At 34.5% G+C, this 23,300-nt stretch overlaps 1 protein-coding gene and 1 pseudogene across 1 annotated transcript; both read right to left on the bottom strand.

Moving 5' to 3' along the window:
• Window positions 1-251: 251 nt before the first annotated feature.
• On the bottom strand, window positions 252-3,839 carry LOC132306084 (protein S-acyltransferase 18). Its single transcript, XM_059803299.1, has 9 exons — window positions 3,590-3,839; window positions 3,145-3,258; window positions 2,699-3,031; window positions 2,374-2,442; window positions 2,184-2,255; window positions 1,940-2,068; window positions 1,759-1,839; window positions 1,033-1,215; window positions 252-942 (listed from the first exon to the last, which is right to left on the bottom strand). The coding sequence occupies exons 1-9, from the start codon at window positions 3,629-3,631 to the stop codon at window positions 427-429; spliced, it is 1,539 nt and encodes a 512-aa protein (XP_059659282.1). The 5' UTR covers window positions 3,632-3,839; the 3' UTR covers window positions 252-426.
• Window positions 3,840-19,047: 15,208 nt separating this feature from the next.
• Window positions 19,048-19,146, bottom strand: LOC132310594 (small nucleolar RNA R71; annotated as a pseudogene).
• Between the last annotated feature and the right edge of the window lie 4,154 nt (window positions 19,147-23,300).

Below are 23,300 nucleotides of genomic sequence, written 5' to 3'. Positions count from 1 at the left end.
ATAATACATTGAATTCACCAATTGTATAAAACATAAATATTTCAGAAACGTCAGGAACATATGTCACTTAATCCAAACAGGAATTTGCTATGCTAGGGCATATAAATCCCAACATAGGTCCCAGTCATAATTTCTAGTCTGCCTATCCTCAGTGTTAAAATGCTTTATTATTGTGTAAAATGTAAGAAAAAGGATATAAATATCGCAATTGGAGCTCATTAACACAATCCTCATGAAATTACACACAGATATAGTTGTTAATCTGTCCTTGACCATAGTTTCAAATGTATTTTCTGTATATAATTTTAAGAAGAAAAAAGGACATACACCGTCTCAATGTACATGTAAGAACCTTACCAAGAAAACACACGACCATCAACCAATTTTCTCAAAGGCTGAGAACTAAATAACCAATTGTAAAGCATTCTATCTTGGCGATGCTTCACTCCCATCTTTCTTCAAAATAGAGCATAAAACCTGCCTCGAAATATAAGTTTCAAGCTCCCTGGAGACCTCTGTCAACTTTAAATCGAAATTGCTTTTATACTTGTTCTTTGGTGATGCCACAGAACATGTTGAGAACATTCTCGGAGAACTGGAAAAGCGTCTTCTTGGGCTTGAACATCGTCCTGGTGACCCTGGAACCCCCCTTGCTTTACAAATGAGAGGTGTCAAGCCCGATCCCATACCTGCCACATTTCTATCTTGGTTAATTAGTGGCCCGCGTTTTGTCTCCAATGGAAGTGGCTTCAGTGAATCACTTTCCGTCACTGGCTTCTGTTTCATGATCCTTTCTCTGGCCTTCTGAGCTTGCATTAGAGCCTTCTCTCTGCTCATATTTATAAGTTTCCATGGGTCTATGCTTGCATGGAGGCCTTGCTTCTTGCTCGAGCTGGAAGGATCAGGTTCTCCATCAATTCTAATGGACAATCTTGGCGGGTTCTGAAAATTACCAGCAACTATCAAGTAAGCTAGTGATAAAGGTACACGGTAAGGTTGAAAAACACTAGGCAGGTTGTTGAAACTAAATACCTGATTTATCCTATGTTCTCTGCATATAAACCGAGAGACAAATGTCGGCTTTTCAGGAGAATCAGAGTCGATGCTCTCATCTGAAGAGAGATCTGAAGAGAAATCTGAATATTCAAATGGTTCTAGCTCCACAGACCGGTTCTCCTCTTTCATTGCCAAGATGTAATCATATGTTCTCATTCCCTGCAGCAACAATCAGGCATGTGTAAATTGTTAGCTCCTTCCCGCAATCAGAGTTGTGGTAGTGGAAGGAAGATGAGGGCATTATTGTTCATAATAGAAGCAAAGAAAAACTAGACCGTATAGTTTCTATTAATCTCAAAGCTAAGCTTTTGGAGTTATCTACTCAATATAAAACAAATTTGTGAAAGTGAAACTCTAGCAAATTATGTTTGCAAATATAAATGATGTAAGACCCTATTTTGCAGCTAGGTCTAAGTTCATTCAGTTTCATTAGATGGGATTAAGTTGTACAAACAAGCGTGAGGAGACGATATGTGAGATCCTGAGACGTGGTTGAGCCATTGTAGAAGTTGCAGCAAATGACTTCTTCACTGATTATCAGTGGGGCAATTTCAATAATTACTCATAGAAAATTATACCCATTGATCGCAAGGACATCATTTTAATAGTCATAAGACCAAACATACACTGGGAGTTACCAGACCTCAGCAAACACACAAATGATGTTGGAAGTCATCTTTGCATTATAGCCATAAATAATACCTTTCGGATGAGAACAACATGAAAGAAGAAAAGTTGTCCCAGTGCTGCTGAACCATACGCCGTCATTAAAAACAACAAAACCTGTTATGTATTGACAACTAAAAATCAGTTGTGAAGAGAATATATGTTTAAAATGGTGTCAAGTGAACAACGAGAGCAGGAAAAGAATGGAAAATGTTACAGATATCACTGCAAGAACTCCTCTTGGGAACTCAACATAGAGCTTCGTCTCCAGCTCTTGCTCTATCCCTCTTTTATCTGCAAAGCACCGAATAAATATAGCAACAGCAGTTCCTCCTTCAATTGTAAGCTGCACTACTAACAATTTGATTAGCATAAGAAACATCTAAAACTCGTTAAGTTGTTTAACACTACTTATTAAGTACTTGATGTTAAATAAATAGAAGTGCAAATCTTTAACTGACCATTAACAAAACAAAAATCATTAGAAGGAAGAATGTTGTGTAATTCTTTTTCCCAACGCAGTTGTTTAGCCACTGTAAGATGCAAAGACATACATATGGCACTGTTATAACATGGTAGAACATTTTCACAAATTAAATAAATATAGGTTAGTGTTTGACCAAAAAAAAAAAAAAAATCCCTGCTTCTTACCCTGCAGTGGTGATCAAACCCTTCAACACAACGGTTGCAGGTCCTGCAGTGCTTGCTGTGTTTTTTTACCTGCAAATGGATAAATGTTCTATCAAAATAGCAAATGATGGAGAACAAAATATACTACTACTGTGAGGTAACCTGCACAATTCTTACTTAAACAAGCACTTCCTCACTAACAGAATGATGATGGAATTATCTCTCATTTCATTTTTATCAATTTATTTCTGGTTCAAATTTATCCATCTATATTCCCTCTTTCTAAATCTGATTTAAATCCAGAAGCTTTACTCCCAAAATGCATCATTACAGACGCACAACCAACCTCGAAATCGCAAAGTGCACAATACGAAATGTCATCCTCTTTCGGGTGAGGTGCGACAGAATCATCATCCTTCATGACAAGAGGAAATGGAAGCAAGGGCTCCATTTGAGCATGGGTTTTCAAAGGATCCAGGTACTTCCTCCTTATACAAGTGGTAAGGATCTTGCGCTCCAATCTCCTGAAAAACCTCATAACAATCTGACCTAAAATAAACCCATAATTTAGCTTTGGGAACCCATTAGATTTGATTTTTCTCTTCTTCTTTCTAAAACTTGTTTTGTCAGTTGGGTCGGTGGCGGTGCATCTAACAAACAGAAACATAACTGCAAGTGCCTGAAAATTATTAGTTTGAGAATGAGTATTATTGACTAGAGATTTGACGAAGAAAGAAGAGATAGTAGTGAATGAATGTGATGGTTGAAACTTTCATTGTTGAGAGTGATTACCACAAAGGAGAAGATTGTGGTGACGGTGATCTCGGCAGTTGTGTTTCCAAGAAAAAGTCCCAAGAAGCAATAGAAGGACGTGACCAGGAAACTGTATATTGCCATTGCCACCATCTGCGCGCACCAGATATCATACATACATACAAATGATGAAAGATATTACATTAAAATGATTTCATCTCACATTGAAAAACAAAGAGGGGAAAAATTAAGATTTCCAATTTGAATACCAAATATTCTAAGGTTTCATCATCATCACGAAAGAAATCATCAACAAATTAATTAATGAGGCAACCTAATTTCAAAACCCTAATCATTCAACAAAGGGTGAATTTCGATTGGGGTATATATAAGAAATCAATGAACTTAAACATATATCAGCAAAAAAGACATATATAGCAATAAATTGAATACTAATATGTGATGGATAGAGGGAAAAGTGTACCTGCAAAGGGTGGAGAGGGCGTTGCCAACCATGGCGTCTCATTATCTTCTCAACAAAGTGATTGTTCTTTTTGTTGGGGAAAATTTGTTAGCTTTTTCTTCAATCGAAATACAAAAACAAAGAAAGTGATTTGAATGATGAAGAACAAAATATACTACTACTAGCTGGAGCCTGGAGTGTAGTTTAGCTTTCAGATTTAGCTCAAAATGAGGAGACCCACGCACCCCTAACCCCACCACACCAACGGTCGGCTGGCTTCTTTCTTTAGTGATTTTTTATTTGAAATTCGAATGAGCTTCCTTCGCACGAGATCCATCCGTTCATCTAGTAAACGATGATCTGACGGTTATGATCGACTGTGGAAATCTCAATCGGTGAGGAGCACCATTATTGTAGGGCTGGACTTGGACGAGTCAAGCTTATAGAGAAACCCAAGGCCAACTTGAAGCCCAACTTGAGAAGGTGGTGTGGTGTACTTATAAATATTTTGTATTTTAGAATTTAGAATTCAAATTTCAGAATCCAAACTCATTTTGGATTAAGCCAATCAAGGTTCCTCTAGCTCCACCAACTTGAGAAATTTTTTGTTTAAGGCTATATGATACGTATTTATATGCGACTAGTAAAAGAGATCAAAATTTTATTTTAATTAAAAATATTGTATATTGTATAAAATTATCAAAATATATTTTATTTTATAAATAATTAATTAGTAATTTTTTTGAGTAATTGAAATTTTAAATATTTATGAAGCTAAGTGCTTTGTCTTTTGCACATTCATTAGTAACAAACCCGAATCTAAGAGTAAAGTTTACGGTGTGACATTCTTAACTATGATATAACTAGTAATTTTAGACAAATGTATAAAATTTATATTTTCTAAAAATTACTCTAACTAAACGTATAAAATAGTTCAAATATTTAGCGGGAGAATGATATAAGTTTTTTAATATTATACATTTCATTCTCTAATTAAATTTTCTTTTATTGAATTAAATAAATAAGTTTCTTAATAGTATATACTAACATAAGTTATTGGGAGGACAATTGCACTGGACTCTTAAATGAAATAACACATCTATCCCTAATTTTGTAAATAAATCATTATTTTTTTCAAACATCACAATTACCCTTACGGTTAGAGAAAAATATATTTGTCACTCTCTCCCCCCAATTTAATGATTTGGGTCACTTATAGCCTTTCTCAATTCTTTCTCTACTTTTATTAATTATCTTCTCTCTCTCTCATTAGAGTTTAATATTGATCTTTGTATGGAACAATGGAAGATTAGCACAGAAAGCATGTAAGAACTATCAAAACTTCATGAGCCATTCAACACAATCGATGCTAATATTTATGGTATATATATATATTTTTTGTATTGTGTGTTTTGAGTTTAATTTGAAAAAAATTCTTCGTGTTATTTTTAATAATTAATTTGGAATGTATTTAAATCTTGGAGTTTTTCTAGTTGATGAGAAAAACCATAATTGTTTTGACAATAAAGTTTCAAGAACTGAGATTTTAAAAGAGAGAGAGAAATGAGTATTAAATACAATTATGCTTGCTTTTTTGACGTGATATTTAAGCTTTTGTAGCTCTAATCAAGTATTTGTATCCTTATTATTTTTGCTTCTACTTCTCTTAAATTCAATTGAAACATAATTCTTAATTTAACTCTACTTCTCTTAAATTCAATTGAAACATAATTCTTAATTTAACTCTGTCAAAACTTACATCCATATAACTCACCTTTCAAATATTTCTTCTTCTTCTTCTCTTTTTTTTTTTTTTTTTTTTTTTTTTTTTTGGGGTACAAATTTTTTTTTTTTTTTTATAATATTAATTACAGACAACAAAAAAATAAACGAAAAAATCATTCATGAGTTCTTTAAGAAAAGTATTGAATAGAGAGAAGAATGTTTAGCAAAAATGATATTGTATAGAGAAATAACTGAAATAGAAAGAAATATGGTGAAGAAGATTACGATGAAAGGGTAATTTTATCTAAAATTAGTTAGTGCATTTAATATGCAAAGTAAAAATAAAAGTGGAGTGCAAACATAAAAAAGTGGAGTGCGAACATCGCCTCCCAAGTTTTTTAATATTATATATTAACATAAAAATTTTAATATTATATATTAACATGTTTACTTATGTAATAAATAAGTTTTTTAATATTATTTATTAATGTGTTTCCTTCTATAATGAAATTTTTTTAATATTATATATTTTCTTTTTTAATTATATTTCATTGATTGAATTTTAGTATTTTCTACTACCTATATTATTATTAACTAAATAAATAAGGTTTTTAATATTATATATTTCCTTCTCTAATTTTATTTCCTTTTCATTGAATTAATTAATTTTTTTTTAATATTATATATTAATGATAAGTTTTTAAATATTATGTATTTCCTTCTCTAATTAGATTTTAATTTATTGAATTAAATAAATAAATTTTTAATATTTTATATTAATGTACTGAAATCCTTTGTATTGAAATAAATAAGTTTTTAATATTTTAATATTGTATATTTCCTTCTCTGTTTAGCTTTCCTTTTAATGTGTTTCGTTCATTTTCTTTTAACTTATATATTTCGTTCTATAATTAATTTTGAAACACTTTGTAATTTATTGGGGAACAATGCTTGTCTTCGGCCACATAGGCAGGAATTCCTTGCTTTTGCTTACGTGGATCGCTTATAACTTGACACTTGTCAAAAAAAATTAAAAAAATTAAGAACATCTCCAAACGTTTTGAATATTTTTTTGTTTAAATCTGATGTATCATAATAGATTTACACAAAAAAATTTGGATTATTTATTTTTAGCTCCAGCGGTTATTCTATATCTTTTAAATAAAAATATATCCTCCAATAACAACCAATCACTATCATGCCTTTATCCCACATAATTTTACAAATTTACTTAATATAGGGTTGATTCGTTAATGGAATGAGAAAAATGGTAGAGAAAGAAAATATATTGATGTGTCTATGTAAAAAGATTGTTTAAAATACACAACAATTTTACACATTGGGAACGTGCAGTGTATCTGAGATAACCTAAGTTTTTCAACCCAGTGCGTCAGTGATGAAACGAATGAATGACCCAATAACGGATCTGAAATGCAGAAGCAAAAGATAAATCCAAAGTCTATAGAGATGCAAACCATCCCCAAGACACCAATGTGACCTTCCATGAAGTCACGAAGCTCAAGAAAATAGCCAGAAGCGAAAACTAACATGAAAAGAGTCAAATGGTACCCTATGGCACCAATGACAACCAAAGGGACAAAATCTAGTTCAAACTAAACTAAGAACACCACTAAATGGATTACACAAGATTAACAAAATCTAGTAGGAAGGAATGAAACGATAAAGGCCTGAAGAAACAATCAACCAAACAAAACCTACAAACCGAAATGGAGCTTCGGTCTGCCGAAATGAGCCAGGAAAAAGAAGGAAAAGAGCCTTCATTTCGGTCGACCGAAATGACAAACCGATCGACCGGTTTGTGGCTCGAAACTGAAAAAGGCTACTGGAATTGGACTTTTACTGTTCAATTGAAATTCAAAGGCCATCGGTCAACCGAAACAAGCTACCGGTCGACCGAAATAGGTTGAAAATGCAAAAATGAACCTGTTATGCACCAAAAATGAAAAGAAGTCCCTAAGGCTCAATTGGATCCCCCATTGCATGATCAAATTGAATTGTATGCAAGTGTGTGATGATGTGAACATACACACAAGTGTAAAATAACATTTTAAACATGCTGAAATGGCCTATGGCCTTATTACAATTCATTTACAACATTTGACATGTCAAACCTCCAAGTTAGAAAAATTACATTTCATAGGCAAAACTTAAACATGCTAAAACTTGCATGTGAACAAGAATGCTTCTTGTTGGCCTAAGGATTTTATCTAAAGGTCAATCTTATGTTTTGATGATTACAAACCATTAATGATGTTTAAGTACTAATGTTTTCATTGAGTGATATATAGTTGATCAACATTCAATCCTCAATGATGAGCTAGAAGATCCATTCCAAGCATTCAAAATATTCAAGCAATGGATTCAAGGAAGCATCAAAGTGCAAGAAATTAAAGAAGAACTTGGACTTCAAAGATCACACAAAGCATTTCAAGGAAAGAAAGAAAGTCTTCATCAAGCCCAAACGATTACGGTCAAAGAATGAAGAAAAACGTAGATAGGATGGTGAGAGCTTAAGATTCAATGTCAAAGTCTTTATGAATTCATTTGAAGCTCATCTCTTTTGGACCATGCATATCATACATCATTTATATGCTCTTATATCATTAGCATTAGACTATGAACTTCAATACATATATATTGTCATATGAAATCTTTACTAAGAAAGAGTTAGTTCAAGTTTGATAAGCTTTGAAAGAACTCATTTTTTAAGCTAGAAATTCTAGGACCATGCACATTAATCATTATATTTATTTTGGTCTCTAAAAAGAAAAGGAAAAGGCATTGAATTAATTTTTCATCTTTAAAGCCTTTGTTGCCAAAATTTGGTAAATAACTCTAGGACACAATACACTTGAAATTTATCATCTTCATATGTCCCTAGACTCTTAGAAATAGGCCTTGAACTTAATTGAATCATTCATCAAAGTCCTAGGTGCTAGAAAGATGGATATCTCAAAAGAAGCTATTTTCAGCCTAGAAAATTTTAGACCAGCTTGCACTAAAACTGCTATAACTATTTGTGCAGTTGGAATTTTTACACAAGGCCAGTGGCATTGGAAAGCTAACTTCGAGCCCTTGAGTTTAGACTCAAATTTAACCTAAATTGGATTAAAAATGACTGAGATATGAGCTTCACAAATACCTGATTCTGCTCTGCGAAAATTCTGACCAGGTTGCACTTAAACAGCCATAACTTTTTCTATGGTTGGAATTTTTGAGCAAGGCCAGTGCCTTTTGATAGCTGACTTCAAGACAATAAATTTAGACTCAAATTTCACCTCATTTGGAGTTTCATAGACTGAGTTATGTCCATTTGAAGTCATGCATTTTTTTCTGTCCAATTTAGCAGCAGCCTTCATAAAGCAAGAGCAGCCTCTATAAGAAATAGAGCCAGCTCTCTCAAAGACTAGAGAAGGCTCTAAAAAATTAGAGACGGCTCAGGAAAGTAGAGAAGGCTCAATGAAAAACTAGAGAGGGCTCTACCAAAATTAGAGAAGGCTAAGGAAAGTAGAGAAGGCTCTACAAAACTAGAGAAGGCTCCATTTTTCTATTGAGCCGTCTCCATTTTAGAAAAAGAGCCTGCTCCACTTTTTTAATGGAGCCGCCTCCATTTGAAATTGAGCCGCCTCCACTTTTGCAAAGAGCCGGCTCTTTTGAGGGTTTTGAATTACAACGGCAATTTTTATGCATTTGTTTCCTCTAACAACTTCTAACAGCTATATTGAGCTATGAATTTCTTTATATATACAGAGGGCTTGTCTGAAAAGAACACACGATTTTAAGAGACATCATATTACATTTCAAAGAGAGCTTTTGTTCTCAATCTTCTCATCATCTCTCTCATTTCACTCTTATTCTATCTTGAGAGATTCCAGTAAAGATTAAAAGGGTTGTTGCTCTTGTTTTAATCTTCATAGAGTTTTTGCTCTATTATACTACTTGAGAGAGCATTCAAGAACATTCATTCAAGTGCATCAAAGAGAGCTTTTGGCTCTACCATTATACAGAGCTTTTGTTCTGGTTATACTCACTCATAGAGCCTCTGTTTAGACATCGATCTTTATCTCATATACAAGCTTCCATAGTTGAATCAGAGTGAACTTCAGAGAGCATTTAGTGAGCCTTTGCTGAACTTTTGTTCTAGTATTTCATCAGAGCTTTTGTTCTGTATTTTCCTCATCATCTCTCATACATTTCATACTTAGAGTTTGAGCTTCACTTGATTTCATATATACTCTATTGTGAGGTTTGATTTGTATCAGTTCTTGAGAGGATTTCTTGTACTGCAAATTCTATCTACAAATCTGCTGTAAGCCTAGGAGGAAGAGTTTCTCTTAGCAAAGAAATTGTAAGGGCTGGTGTGGCCTATGTAAAACTAAGAGAGGTGGTCTCTTAGCAAGGATACTGTAAAGGGTTGGTGTGACCCAAAAAGAAGCCTAGGAGAAGGATGTTCTCCTAGCAAGAAAGAGAAGTAAGGTCTTGCTTCAATTGAAGGTTTGCTCTCCACCATTAAGGAGAAGCTCTAAGGAATTTGGGAAGTCTCAAGAGGAATCTTGAGCCGAGGAGTAGGAGTTTCCGAACCTCGCAAAAATCGCTGTGTTATTGTTTGCAATTTCTCTTCCCTTATCTCTTTTACAGTTATGCTAAATTGATTACTTTTATATCTTGTTTATTACATAATTGGTTATATTGTTGATTAGAATTGTACTTCTATAATTTGCGAAAATTGGCCATTGACTCTATTCACCCCCCCTCTAGAGTTAATTCTTAGGTAACACTTCTAAAGAAACTTCCATTCTGCAATTCTCCCAAAGCAAGTGCAAATCTCCAATCTTGTATCCTGTACCTGAAATATGCCCCAGTAACTTTGGGGTGAGCAACATAAAACTACTCGTAGGAAATGAGTATGCATCGACCTAACATTTTACATGGTTGCATGATTTAAACATCGTGGTTCATTCCACCTAGTGTCTATGTCAAATGTGAGACTCAGGGAGCATCCTAAGCTACCTAAGATTATTTCTAGTATAAAACACATTATTCATGCAATTCAAACAACAGAGGAGCATGCTATACAAAGCGACAAAATATAGATTTTCAAAGTAATCAACTTGAAATCTAAAAGTGTGTAAACGACTAAAGTGGGTCATGCCACCTAACCTCTATGTTCTAAATGAATCTATAGGATCATTCCTAAGTCACATTTGAATAATATAGCATAAATGTACTTAGCAACATCAAAATTTATAATGATTCATAAAAAAATCATAAAACATGAATGTACTTAACAACATTAAAGCATGCTATGATTCATTTAAAATCATAATGCATAAATGTACTTAACAATATTAAATCGTCAATAACTAAAACCACAAGTCACAATTAAGCATTAGTTGTCAACTTAGAATTGAATGCGAAAACAAATAGTGGAAGACTTGGACATCATGTCTCGGACTAAACCAAGAACAAAATGGTCATTCTGAGCATTAACCAGCTGGGAAGACCACCCTAGTGCGCACTATCTCAACGGGGCGAACTCATACCTCCCTCACTAGAGCTAAACTCTAGCCATATCATAGAAACAATGTCCCAAGACTCCAAAATAAATAAGTTAACAACTTATATACGAAATATATATATATATACAGCACGAAACTACATACCATGCACAAGTAGGTTGAAACTACACAATACATGCTCTAAATCCACAACTACTATAGGATGACAATGTCGAATCTTCATAGCGTGATTCGTTACGCGCTATAATAACATCACATGTCGAATCTTCAGTGTGGGATTCGTTACACGCTATCACAATATATTTCAACATTAAAATATAAACTCATGCATCCATTATACGTTTAAAATCATGCTTCAAACATATTATCAATGTCAAATACATGATTTAATTAATAATGCAATAGAAACAGAAATTAATCAAATAACTAATTAATTTCCCTAGGTTTCAAATCCCAATCAAATGGTCCCTAATTAACACATGTTATACAATATAACTTGATCACTACATATATCAATTCAAAAACTTGATTAGGCCATTTGAATAACAAAATGGAATTTAATCAAATCATGATAATCAAACTCCTAAATTTTAAAACATCATCAAATGGTCCCAAATTAACATATGCTAGTATACAAGCCCTAGTCATCACAAATATCAAGTTAAAAACTTAATTTAGGCCAATGGAACCATTAAATGGATTTTAATTAATCATTTTAATTTAAATCTCTAGATTTTCATACTTATCCAATTGCTCTCAAATTAAAGTATGTTAAAGGACATGCCAAGACTTACTTTAAAAGAACATCACAAGTTCATTTCATGCAAGGCACGACCATGGAATTTAATCTTTCACAAAAGATAAATGTTAAATAAAAAGTACAATTCTTATTAAAATAATTTCAATTTAATATATGTTAACAAACATATTAAAACATAATTAATCATCATGCCACAACTCAATTCTAGACTATATACATCATTGAAAATTAAATCTTATACAAAGAAATAAATAATACTAATTTTTCTAGATTTGATACAAAGCATGCAAATAAATTGTATAATCATGGAGAACACTCAATACAACACATACAAAATCCTAAAACATCCCCTACCTCAATTTGAGATGAAAATCTCAAAAGCCACCAAAATGAAACGGCTCCGAATCCGACGATACTTCTGGGTTTTGTCGGGGACAACGCCGTGAACAATAAAATCCAAGGAGGACCTACCAAAATCCTAACCTGGCCTCAAACCCGAACTCAAAAATTGGCCAAAATTGGGTTCAAATAAGGGTGAAAGATGCGCGTCGTCAAGACGAGCAATAAACACTAAGGCACTACTACACCTTTTTACAAAAGGGAAGTGGCCGGAAAAGAAGAAAGAAGACCGGTAGCCATGGCTGCCATGGATGGCCGGCCAAGAGAGGGGAGAGAGAGAGAGAAAAATCTGATATTTTCTCTTAAGTCACTTTATTTATAGAAAATCTCAAAAAATGCCCCGAACGGGCCTAGCCGGGTCCGGAAAAGTGGAATTCGAGCAAACACGCTCAAATGGAAAAACTCTAAATGAAAAAGATTCAAAATGATAAAATATGAACAATGGAAGAAACAGCGTCGAAAACCGAGTCTCGGGCAGAATGTTATGCCCCAAACAAGTTCGGTAGCAACTAGTGCTGGAAACCTTGAAACTGGAATAATCAGAAGGAAATTCAAAGAGTACGTGACTCGACGAAAAGTGAAAATGAATCCCGTACGAGGACCCAGGCTCAAAACAAAGCATTTAGTAATAACTTTCATTAATTGCACAATGGCCCCTCCAAAAAGTGAAAACTGCATAACTGGCCCAGAATGAAAATATCTTCCAAAAATATTTTCTTAAAAACCCCTGAAATAAAATATCTTCTAAAGATATTTACAAAAAATACCCCAAGAAATGGAAATGTTTCTGAAGAACTGTGCATCCATACCCCTATGGACACCGGTAGCAACCAGAGTACTTTTCTGGAAAAGTAAAGATACATTTTTCGTGGAAACCACTTGGAATAAAGATATGTGAAGTCAAAAACCAACTCCAAACACAAGAAGTGAGGTTATGCCAGCAAAGTGACAAATGAGGAAAATACAAAATAGGGAAAATGACGAAATAGGAAAAAATACGAAAAATGAATAGTGTCGAAAAATGAAAAAAATGTGGAATTGACTCGGTCCTCAAAGGAAGTTGTCAATCCAAAGAAAAGAGTCTCAGAACTCACTCCAGAGCACTCGAGACGACACTAAGCGACGAGGAATTGAACCCAGGAAGGAAAAAGATCAACGAAAAAAAAAATATTCGTGAAAATCTGAGAAAAAGAAAGGAAGGAAAAAGACCGGGTCATTATAGTATCTTAATAGATTGGTGGAGATAAAAATAAAAAATAAAAATAAATTTACATATCATACATGGTAGTGTATATTTTACACAAAAAAGTGTTTTAACATAGTACTGGAGATGCTCTAAACATGAATCAGTCGGATCATTTTATGGGTGGTTTAAAGGGAAACAGGATTTAACCTTTTCATTTGGAGCGAAGTCCATTACAGGTTCGTGAAAATGTTGTGGCGAGTCGCCGGCAGCGACTGTGATTGCATTAGATGACTTAATCGATGATGGTTTTGGTGTTTGTAATGCCGGCTTTGGCGGAGAAGATATCATAGATGATGGATGAGTATGGGTTCAGAGAGTTGGCGAGGGATGATGGGGGAGTCAAATCGGGGCAATTTTGGAGCAGAAAAGACGGTGGTCCGTTTTGTGACAGCCAGATAGGTTCCGAATTAAGTTGTATGTGAGAGATTTGGCGATGGCTCGAGCTCCGGTGTGGCAAAAGGTGATGTTCTTCGTTGCCAAAAATAAGTGTGTAGAGGTGCTTTAAAAAATCCAAAACCCATTACAAAGTTTGTGTAAAGTTGGCGGCCAATCTTGCCGCCAGAAATTAGACTGGTTTGCGGTTAATCCTTGGAGAAGGTTTCCTAAATCTTTGTACCCTCCATGTGTTGGGATCATATGCCCTACAAGCCAATTATTTATTATCAATTCGATATTTTATTAATAAATGTGATATTTATGCATTGGGATTTGTATGAGATGCATTATTGTCCTCAAGTTGCATTAGAGGTGACTTAAGTGTGTAAATGAGATTTACACGCCGGAGATTTGGGCTCACCGGTTTCTTGCACCTTGGTATTATTCACAGTCAGTGATAAAAGTTAGGTACTTTTATCTGTAAGAGTGCAACACACTTGACCTCTATAAGATAGGATGGTTTGTCTCGACCATTGGGGTAGTTGACTCTAAGGCAGTGTGTTGTGTGCTTGGAATACACTGAACTGGATCATCGTAAGATCACACCATACAAATTACTGTTATTATTTTGATGTGATTCTTATCTACTAAATACATTAAGCTCTAAATCTTGAGAGGTTTAGTGGACTCAAGTTTTAGTATTGGTCACTTTGACTTACCAACATGTGAGATCTTTTAAGGTCAATACCATGGTATCTTGGGTGCTTAATGTTGGAGCTCTGGGAACATAAATGCTCAACATGGAATCCACTCTATAAGAGTTAGAATATTCCCTTAGTGCAATTTAATAAATTTGATCATTGGAACCTGACAAGGATATTTTAGTAAAATGTTTACTAAATTATTTTTCTATTATTTATTGAGAAAAATATTTATTTTGAAGAATTCTTTTATAAAAGAAATTCAGTGATCATAAGGATTGAATTGGTTACTCAAGGAATATAAGAAGTAAGCATGACGTAGGTGGGACATTATTTATTATCCTTGGGGCTACTTATGGATATTCGGTAGTGGAGGGACTTATATGTAGTTATTTAGTATGACAGGGCCTTGTTGTAATTTTTGGATCCTAGAGTGCAATTACAATATTATTATGGTGTTTATTGTAATTAATTAGATAGGATATAGTTTATCTCTATCTAATTAGATAGGATAACGTTATGAGATAACTCTATCTCTATCTAATTGGAGCTAGGATAAGAATCCCTTTTGATCCTCATCTCTAGCCTTATCTATATACATGATATATCTCTCAGGTTGAAATTCTGTAATTCACACACAATCTTACAGAATACAGAATAAGATATAGGGTTTCCACAAACCTTTGTATTCCTGGGATATAGAGGTGAAGGTTTATTGGTGTTCAAGGCCAAAGGAGGACCAAACTAATTCACTGTTATTTTCAGAGTGTTGACGATTAATCAATTGTCCAAAGGTATGAAATCTTTTACAAATACTCCAGTTATTTATTTGGTGATATATCATATGGTTACACTCCTGAAATTTTATAATCGCTTCCGTTGTGCCTTCAATTGGTATCAAAGCAACCCACATAATTTTCATTAAATTATAATAATGATTTGTGTACTTAGTAATGATCTATGCATGTATAGATGTTATATTCATGATTTTTATTTGAATATTTGCTTGTTTATTTGTTTGATCTGTTAACCATGAGATGGTTATAAGGTAAACAGTGAATAAAAATTAAAAATAAAAACCATGAGATGAAGATAAGGTAAACAATGAATAAAAATTATTTATTTATTTATTTATCGGTGGCTGTATCTGTAAGCAGTCGCTTGTGTAATGTGATCATGCACACCTATGTGATGGGTGTCGCAAATCAAAAGTAAATTTAATTAAAAAAAAAAAAAAAAACGTGGCATGTAATGTGATTCCTTTTGTGGAGTCACTGTTACAAAAGGTAATCTGATTACTTTTGAAACTTTTTATATAATATATATATATATATATATATATATATATATATATATTTATATATAAAAGGAATGAATAAGGTAATATATGATGACCTTGAATATAGAGACCAGATATACATGATTACCTTTTGAATATATGATTACTTTGATTCGGTTTTGTCAATATATGAAACAAAAGGTAATTTCCATTACCGAACCTGCTATGGTGAATTTGGACCAGATTCAATGATATTGAATATAGAGACTCCATTCACCAACAAAAGGTAATTTGATTACCTTAAAATGCGTAATATATATATATACATAGATTTCAATATATTTATATATGGTTTAGTGATGGTTTTGGCTGCACTTGTTAATGAGCGCTGAAAAGTGCGCATTAAAAATCCTTAAGCTTAGGTATTTTTATCTATCTTACTTTCCCGTTTTAGACTAATTTCATGTTACTGTCCTTTTTAGTTGCTTATCCCCAAAATAAGCTAATTCAGCCAAATAAGAGCTTAAAAGAAGCTAACTCAAGCTGGATGGAAGAAAGAAGCAAAGTGGAAGCAGAATGAAGCAAAGTGTGGAAATCAGCATGTTCGATCGATCTCAAGAATACTTCGATCGATCGAACGTTCATCGATATAGACTCTCCAAGATGAATCCAAGCTCTTTTGTCCTTATCCAAAGATCCCACAAAGTTTGATCAATCCAACAATTCTCAGATCGATCGAAAAGATTCCATCTTATCCTGTTGTGCCACCCTACCTACCACTTTTGTCTTTTTCCCCAAAATATCTCAGATCTGTCCTCCAAAAAGGCGCCGCCATAGGAGGATCGATCCAGCCAAAGTTTAATAGATCTCAGCCAAGTTCAATCGATCTCAGCATAGGTTCGATCGATCGAACCCTCTCAAATGCGAATTAAATTAATTTCTAACTCATTAAAAGTTGTCTCATTGTGCAATCATTAGAGGATCCCTTGTGTACGAGCCTAGACCATTGGGTATGAAATTTGAGCTACATATATAAGGATTATGAGCCACTTTTACATATAGTTTTTGATATGCTTTTTAGAGTGGATAGATACAATTCTTAGAGAGGAAGAAAAGAGAAGAGGAGGCTAGAGACACATTCTTGGGAGGTTTTCCATTTTCCTCAAGAAGAAGAGCACTTCTACCATAGAGATAGCCCTTGAGGGTTGGAGGACACCATTCATGAGTGGCTAGACATCTTCTTGGGGCTAGAGTTAGCCCTAAGCATGTTTTCTTTACCTTGATTTATGTATTTTTGAGGGGATTTGTGTTGTAATACATATTTTGATATATTTATATACATAGATCTTGTTTATTCAATGATTTGTGTGGTTTAATTCTTTCAATTGATCATTTCATTCTATCCATATGTCTATGTATGCTAGAATAGATGTTCATGTGTTTATCTCTATCTCTTGTCTTGTTGATGCATGTCTATATGTGTTGATGCTATAAATCTAGAGATTGTCAAGATATAATGCTTAATAGAATGCACTTGTGGTTTATTTGATGGTTCATACTCATTTCTTAATGGATTGTGCCTCTCCCTTGGTTTAATTAGTTTAATTTCCATATCATTCGCTTAGATGTAGTGTAGTTACCTTAGTTGTTAAATGGAAGGACAATCTATGCTTGTTGTTTAATGTTCCATACTTATGGATGCAAGTAGTATATTTCTCTAATTATGTGATGTGTTTGGATTGTGAGCTTAATAAAGGATTAATGACTTAGTTTGATGTATTGTGTTATTCATTATATTGTTTAGACAATATATACTTAATTGGTCATCCATGCTTGTTAAAACAACCACACACACTCACTATTGTTGCAACATATGTTTTCCCCCTCATTAATTGTGAATTGAGTGTATAGAAAAATAATGCTTAGTGGTGATCTCTAAGTCCCAAGACCTCTCTCTCTTGTTTTCTCTATCCTTTAATTACTTGTTTTACATTGAGCTTGCTTAATCTTAATTGTAGTTTAATCAACCAAATAATCTACCTTTGATCACTCGACCTACTAACCCTAAGCATTGTTTCTATTACTAGTAGCCCTCCAATCCCTTGGGACGATCCCTACTCACTCTTGCTACATTAGTAGTAGTGGTTTTTATAAATTTAAATTTGACTCGAAAGGATTTTCTTAAACCGTGCATTCACTACATTATTTTGGCGTATAGGAACGGCCAACCGTCAGATTTTGGCGCCGTTGCCGGGGATTTGAATTGGCAACGCCGTGTTTTGGAAACAATTAGGGATTAGTACTCTTTTGATCATGTCTTTACTTTATTTTTATTTTTGGTTACTTATTGTGTTTGTTCTTATTTGGCTAGGTGAATTGAGTGAAAGAAGTTAAGTAAAGGAGAATTCAAAGCAAGGAGCTAAGCTAAGCACAAAAAGGACTAAAAATCTAAAAAAATTGCAAAGCGTAGCAATGCTTAGAAGTTAAAAATGAATTAAAGTTGCTTAAGGACCCTTTGTGAGATCTTCCTAACTCAAGGTCTAGTTAAATCGTCGGCCCGTGTGGAGGCTTATTTTTCATTTTTTAGATAAATCGTGAGCCCGCGTGGAGGCTATTTACTTTTCTTTACATATTGTTCAAGCATGGGAGCATAGGATTATTGTATGTGGAGATTTGTTGTAGAGGCGAATTGTTTGTTACTTGCTTATTTGCTTGTTATTTGTCTTTGCTAGTGCATGCATGGTCGTAAGTCATTAAATCCTACTCTTGTCCTTCTTAATTTTCATCTTGAATCGATTATTCATAATCCTAGGGGAAGAGGTAGTTCTCATCACTCCATTTCACCAATGGAGAATTTGAATGACAACCACGTGGAGGACCTTGGTCACATAAACCAACAAGGCATTCTCCACCCTAATGTGCATTATGAAAATGTTTAAGTACCATTAGGCATGCCTAGACCATTCATTCCACCATAATAACAAGGCCAAATTCCATTGAGAATGCCTCAACCAATCTTTGCTCCACAACCTCCCATGGTTCAAGCTAATCAAGGTGTTCGTGTAGCACCACCAATTGTGAATCCTCCCATTGCATTAAGAGACCATTATGTGCCTAATAAATATAATGCACCCACTTGTATTCAATTGCCTCCATTTAGAGCACATCACTATGAAATCAAACCACAAACCATTAAAATGCTTCCTAACTATCATGGACTTCCTAGTGAAGAACCTTATAAACATTTGGATGAGTTTCTTGAAGTGTGTTCCACCGTGAAATACATGGACATGCCAGAAGAAGTTTTAAGACTTAAACTTTTTCCTTTCACCCTTAAAGACAAGGCAAAATATTAGTTCAACAATCTTAGGCCTTTTTCGATAACCTCTTGGGCGGAAATACAACAAGAGTTCTTGAAAAAGTACTACCTGGTTTCTAAGACCAATGCCATGAGAACTTCAATTAGAGAATTTTCTCAAGGGGATGGGGAAATGTTTCATGAGGCATGGGAAAGGTTTAATGATTTGCTTAGAAAGTGCCCTCATCATGACATACCTAAGTGGCAATTAGTTTAATATTTCTTTGAAAGTTTACCGGATAATCACAAGGGTATGGTTGATGCATCTATGGGTGGTTCTTATCTTGATAAGTATGAAAATGATGTGTGGCAATTGTATGAAAGTATGAGTGAAAATTCCATGCATAGGTCCTTATCTTTTAAAAATGGTAGAAACCTAGGTGGAAGGAAGAATGTTGGTTTATATCAAGTTGACAACTCCAATGACATAGTCGCCGAGACGAAATCCTTATCTCAAAGGTTTGATCAATTTTTGATCAACCTAAATTCGGCGAATCAAGTATCTTCCTCCCCTACTCATATTCATCATCGTGCATCCAATGAGTCTTACATGACTTGTTCAAGTGTCTTGCATTCTACTTCCAATTGTCCCTATGGACATGCTACATTTATTAATCAAGGGAATAATTCCTATGGCACTCATTACAATTCAAGTTAGAGGAACCATCCAAACTTTTCTTGGAAAAGCCAAGGGGAAGGCTCAAACCCTCCCCAAAGGTGGTTTTCAAGGGAAGTATGTTCTGCCACCAATGCAAGGTCAAGGTTCCCAAGGTTTTAAATCATCATCATTTCAATCACATGGCAATCAATTTTCTAATTCTCATTTCTCTAATCAACCATCTTATTCCCAAGGAAATTCTAAGAGTCCCGCTTTTGAAGAGAAAGTTTTGACTGCTCTAGGCACTCTAAAGGCAAACACTCAATTACTTCATTCTCACTCTCAATCCATTGCTAAGCTAGAAACCCAAGTAGGGCAAATAGCTAGTACCTTAAATGCTAGAGAGAAGGGGAAGATGCCTTTGAATGCCCCACCAAAGCAACAATGTGTTATGGAGACTCATTCCTCATCGGAAGGGCACATAATTGAGCATGTCAATGCAGTGACAATCTTGAGAAGTGGGAAGATTGTGGACAACAAAGTAGATGTGTCCAATGAAGAGAGTGAACCGGTGTAACCAAAAGTTAACACCCGTTCCATTTCTTATCATATTCCTCCTTCATTACAGATGTATGATCATTCAAATGAGAAAGTGTTAGAAAGTGATTTGAAAATTGAGTCCAAAATTGATTTGAAGGATGAATTAAACAAAGCTTTGAAAAATGATTTTAAAAATTCTTGTGTTGATGATGTTTCAAAGAAAAGTTTCGAAAAAGTTTTTGAGCCAAGAGCTCTATTTCCGGATGCCTTGAAAGGATCCATTTATCTTGATAAACAAAAGACCAAGACCAATGAAATCATTGAAATGTTTAGGCAAGTGAAGATTAATCTTCCACTTTTAGATGCAATTAAGCAAATTCCGGCTTATGCCAAGTTCCTGAAATATCTTTGCACCAAAAAGAAGAAGAACAAGAGCCAAACACCTAGGAAAGTGGTCTTAACCGAGTAAGTAAGCTCAATCTTGCAACATAACACCCTCCCAAAGTTTAAGGACCCCGGTTCACCTACTAGCTCTTGCATCATTGGTGACCATGTCATTAATTGGCCTCTTTTAAACTTAGGAGCAAGTGTTAATCTTCTTCTATACTCAGTATATGTCAAATTGGGCTTAGGAGACTTGAAACTGTCGTCGGTGGTTTTACAACTTGCCGACTGATCCATCAAAAAGCCTAGGGGTATTATTGAGGATGTCTTGATTAAAATTGATAAATTTTTCTTCCCGGTTGATTTCATTGTAATTGACAAGGAACCGGTTCCAAATCCCAAGAGCTAAATTCCGGTTATCCTTGGCTGTCCTTTCTTGGCAACCACAAATGCCACCATCAATTGTAGGACGGGGGTAATGAAAATCTCATTTGGGCATATGAAAGTGAAGTTGAATATCTTCAATCCAACCCCAAATTCATTTGACAAGCATGAAGAAGTAAATGTTATAGAAAAATGTCTCGACAATGAATGTGAAAGAATGGAGTCTTTGCTTGAAACCAAAACTTCAAAGAGTTCATCTTCGACCTTGAAATTAAAGAATGATGTTTCAAAATCTTGCTTTGAGAGGGCATGGAAGCCCAAAGATCACATTGGCAAAGGACCAACAAATTCCTTTGAACTTAATCCAACAAGTTCTTTAGGGAACCGTTTGTTGGGTGGAATTCAAAGTACTTATCACCCTATTAAGGAGGGGATGCACTACAAGATGTTTGATCCAGGCTAAAAGAGCCCAACGTCTTACTAGAGACGTTAAAGACTAGTAAAGGCCTCGTAAGGTTTACAACCCTATTGTAATACCCCTAGTCTATTCCTCCCTCATTTCTATTCTATCTTTCATTTCTTGCGTCGTTTAGATATGTTTTGGAATTCATACACATGGCTAGGAATTTTGATTGAGTATGCATGCACTTTTATTCTGAAAATAGGCATTTTGTCCTTGTTCGATCGATCTCAAAAGTGGTTCGATCGATCGAACACCCATCCCTGCATCCAATCATTGCTCTGTTCCATCAATCTAAAATTTCCTGCATAAATCAGCCCTCTGTGTATCATTCGAGAATTTCTTTGGATCAATCTGAAAGTTCCTAGATCGATCCAACTTTTTCTTGGATTGATCTTCACTCCACACTTGGAAATTTTTTTGAGATCCATAAAAAAGGCCTCTTTGTGCATCGTTCGAGCTTCTCTGCAGGTTTTCACCTGTTCGATCGATTGAACCATCTTCTCGATCGATCTCAGCTTGATTGATTTGCACCCTTTGTTAACCTTGACTTTGACTTTGACTGCATTTTTATTTTTATTTTTAGTGCTTATTTTATTTTATTTTACCTTCAAAAACTCCAAAAAGATTTTCATTTTATTTTTCACTTTTATTTTCAATTACTTATTTTATTTTCATTTTAAAATTTTTAAAAATCCCAAAAACAATTTTCTTTTGTTTTATTTCCAAAAATTCAAAAAAAAAAATAATAATAATAATAATTTTAATTGTAATTTTAATTTTTAATTTCCAAAAATTCAAAATATTTAAATTTTTTTTTTTTTTTTTTTTTGTCATTTAGTGAGGGGAGATCGATCCCAACATTTTTCAGATCGATTTATATTCGATCGATCGGAAATTTTCCCTGATCGATCGAACTTGTCGGGACCAGTTTTTAAAAATAAAACCTTAGGGTCATTAGATCGATTTCAAGATCGATCTAAGCCCTCATAACCCTCGCTGCTGCAAACCCTACCTCTCCCATATCCGGCGAACCTTCCGGCGACCATCCCAAGCTTCCACATCATCTCCCTCATCTCAGATCTCGTCCATCTCTCGATTTCCACCTCTCTTTCTCTCGGATTTGGTAAGTCTCGAGTTTTTCCTTTTGATTTTGAGTTTCAATCTACATATTTGTGATGTTTACATGTTAGATCTAGAGTTTCCATGCTTAATCCTTACCATATTTGAAGTTTTAAAGCTTGTGTGTGTGTGTATATATATATATATATATGTATAGGTCTATGTATATATTTCATTTTTGACTTGATTTTGGGGGTCACGGGCCAAACAAGTGTCCAATCTTGTTGTGTTGTTGTGTGAGAGGGCCCCACAAGCTTGCTTGGGTACCCCCGTGCCTTCCACGTCACAGATCTGTGACTTTTCGAATTTCCCGTACCAGTTCGATCGATCAAAGTTTTCTTCGATCGATCGAAGTTTTCTTCGATCGATCATTAAAAGATCGATCGAACTTATCTCAGATCGATCTCACATTTTTGTGATCGATCGAACTTCACAGATTTGCATCCCAAACTTCACACACTCTCTTTTGTGATTCCATGCTATCTCACACATACCCAATGCCTGTGTTTTCCACATTGGATGCATTCCATACTTATATTATTTAGCATGCTTCACTAAATGTCACTGTTTATTTAGCCCCATCATCATTTGCATAGATTCATGCTTTGTGTTGTTTATCTTATTTGACGTACATGTTTCTATATACTATGCTTCAATTCTTAATGCCGGTACTAACTTATATTGCAAGTGTTTTTATTTCTATTTTGCAGGCCATGGCAATGGTCAAGACTATTGCTTGTGGACATTATCATCGCCGAGTCAAGCCCAGATTAGAGGAGCAGGCAGGACCATCTCATGTCCAGGATCTTGAGCAGTCTATTGAGTTTGAGTAGCCTGCATCACCAGCTCCAGTCCAATCCT

Source organism: Cornus florida, unplaced genomic scaffold (genome assembly GCF_030987335.1).
Source record: "Cornus florida cultivar Cherokee Brave unplaced genomic scaffold, ASM3098733v1 CherokeeBrave_3.0.0_Hap2_Chr05, whole genome shotgun sequence".
Taxonomy (NCBI): Eukaryota; Viridiplantae; Streptophyta; class Magnoliopsida; order Cornales; family Cornaceae; genus Cornus; species Cornus florida.
The sequence above is the reverse complement of the archived record's forward strand: the minus strand, read 5'-3'. Positions and strand labels throughout refer to the sequence as shown.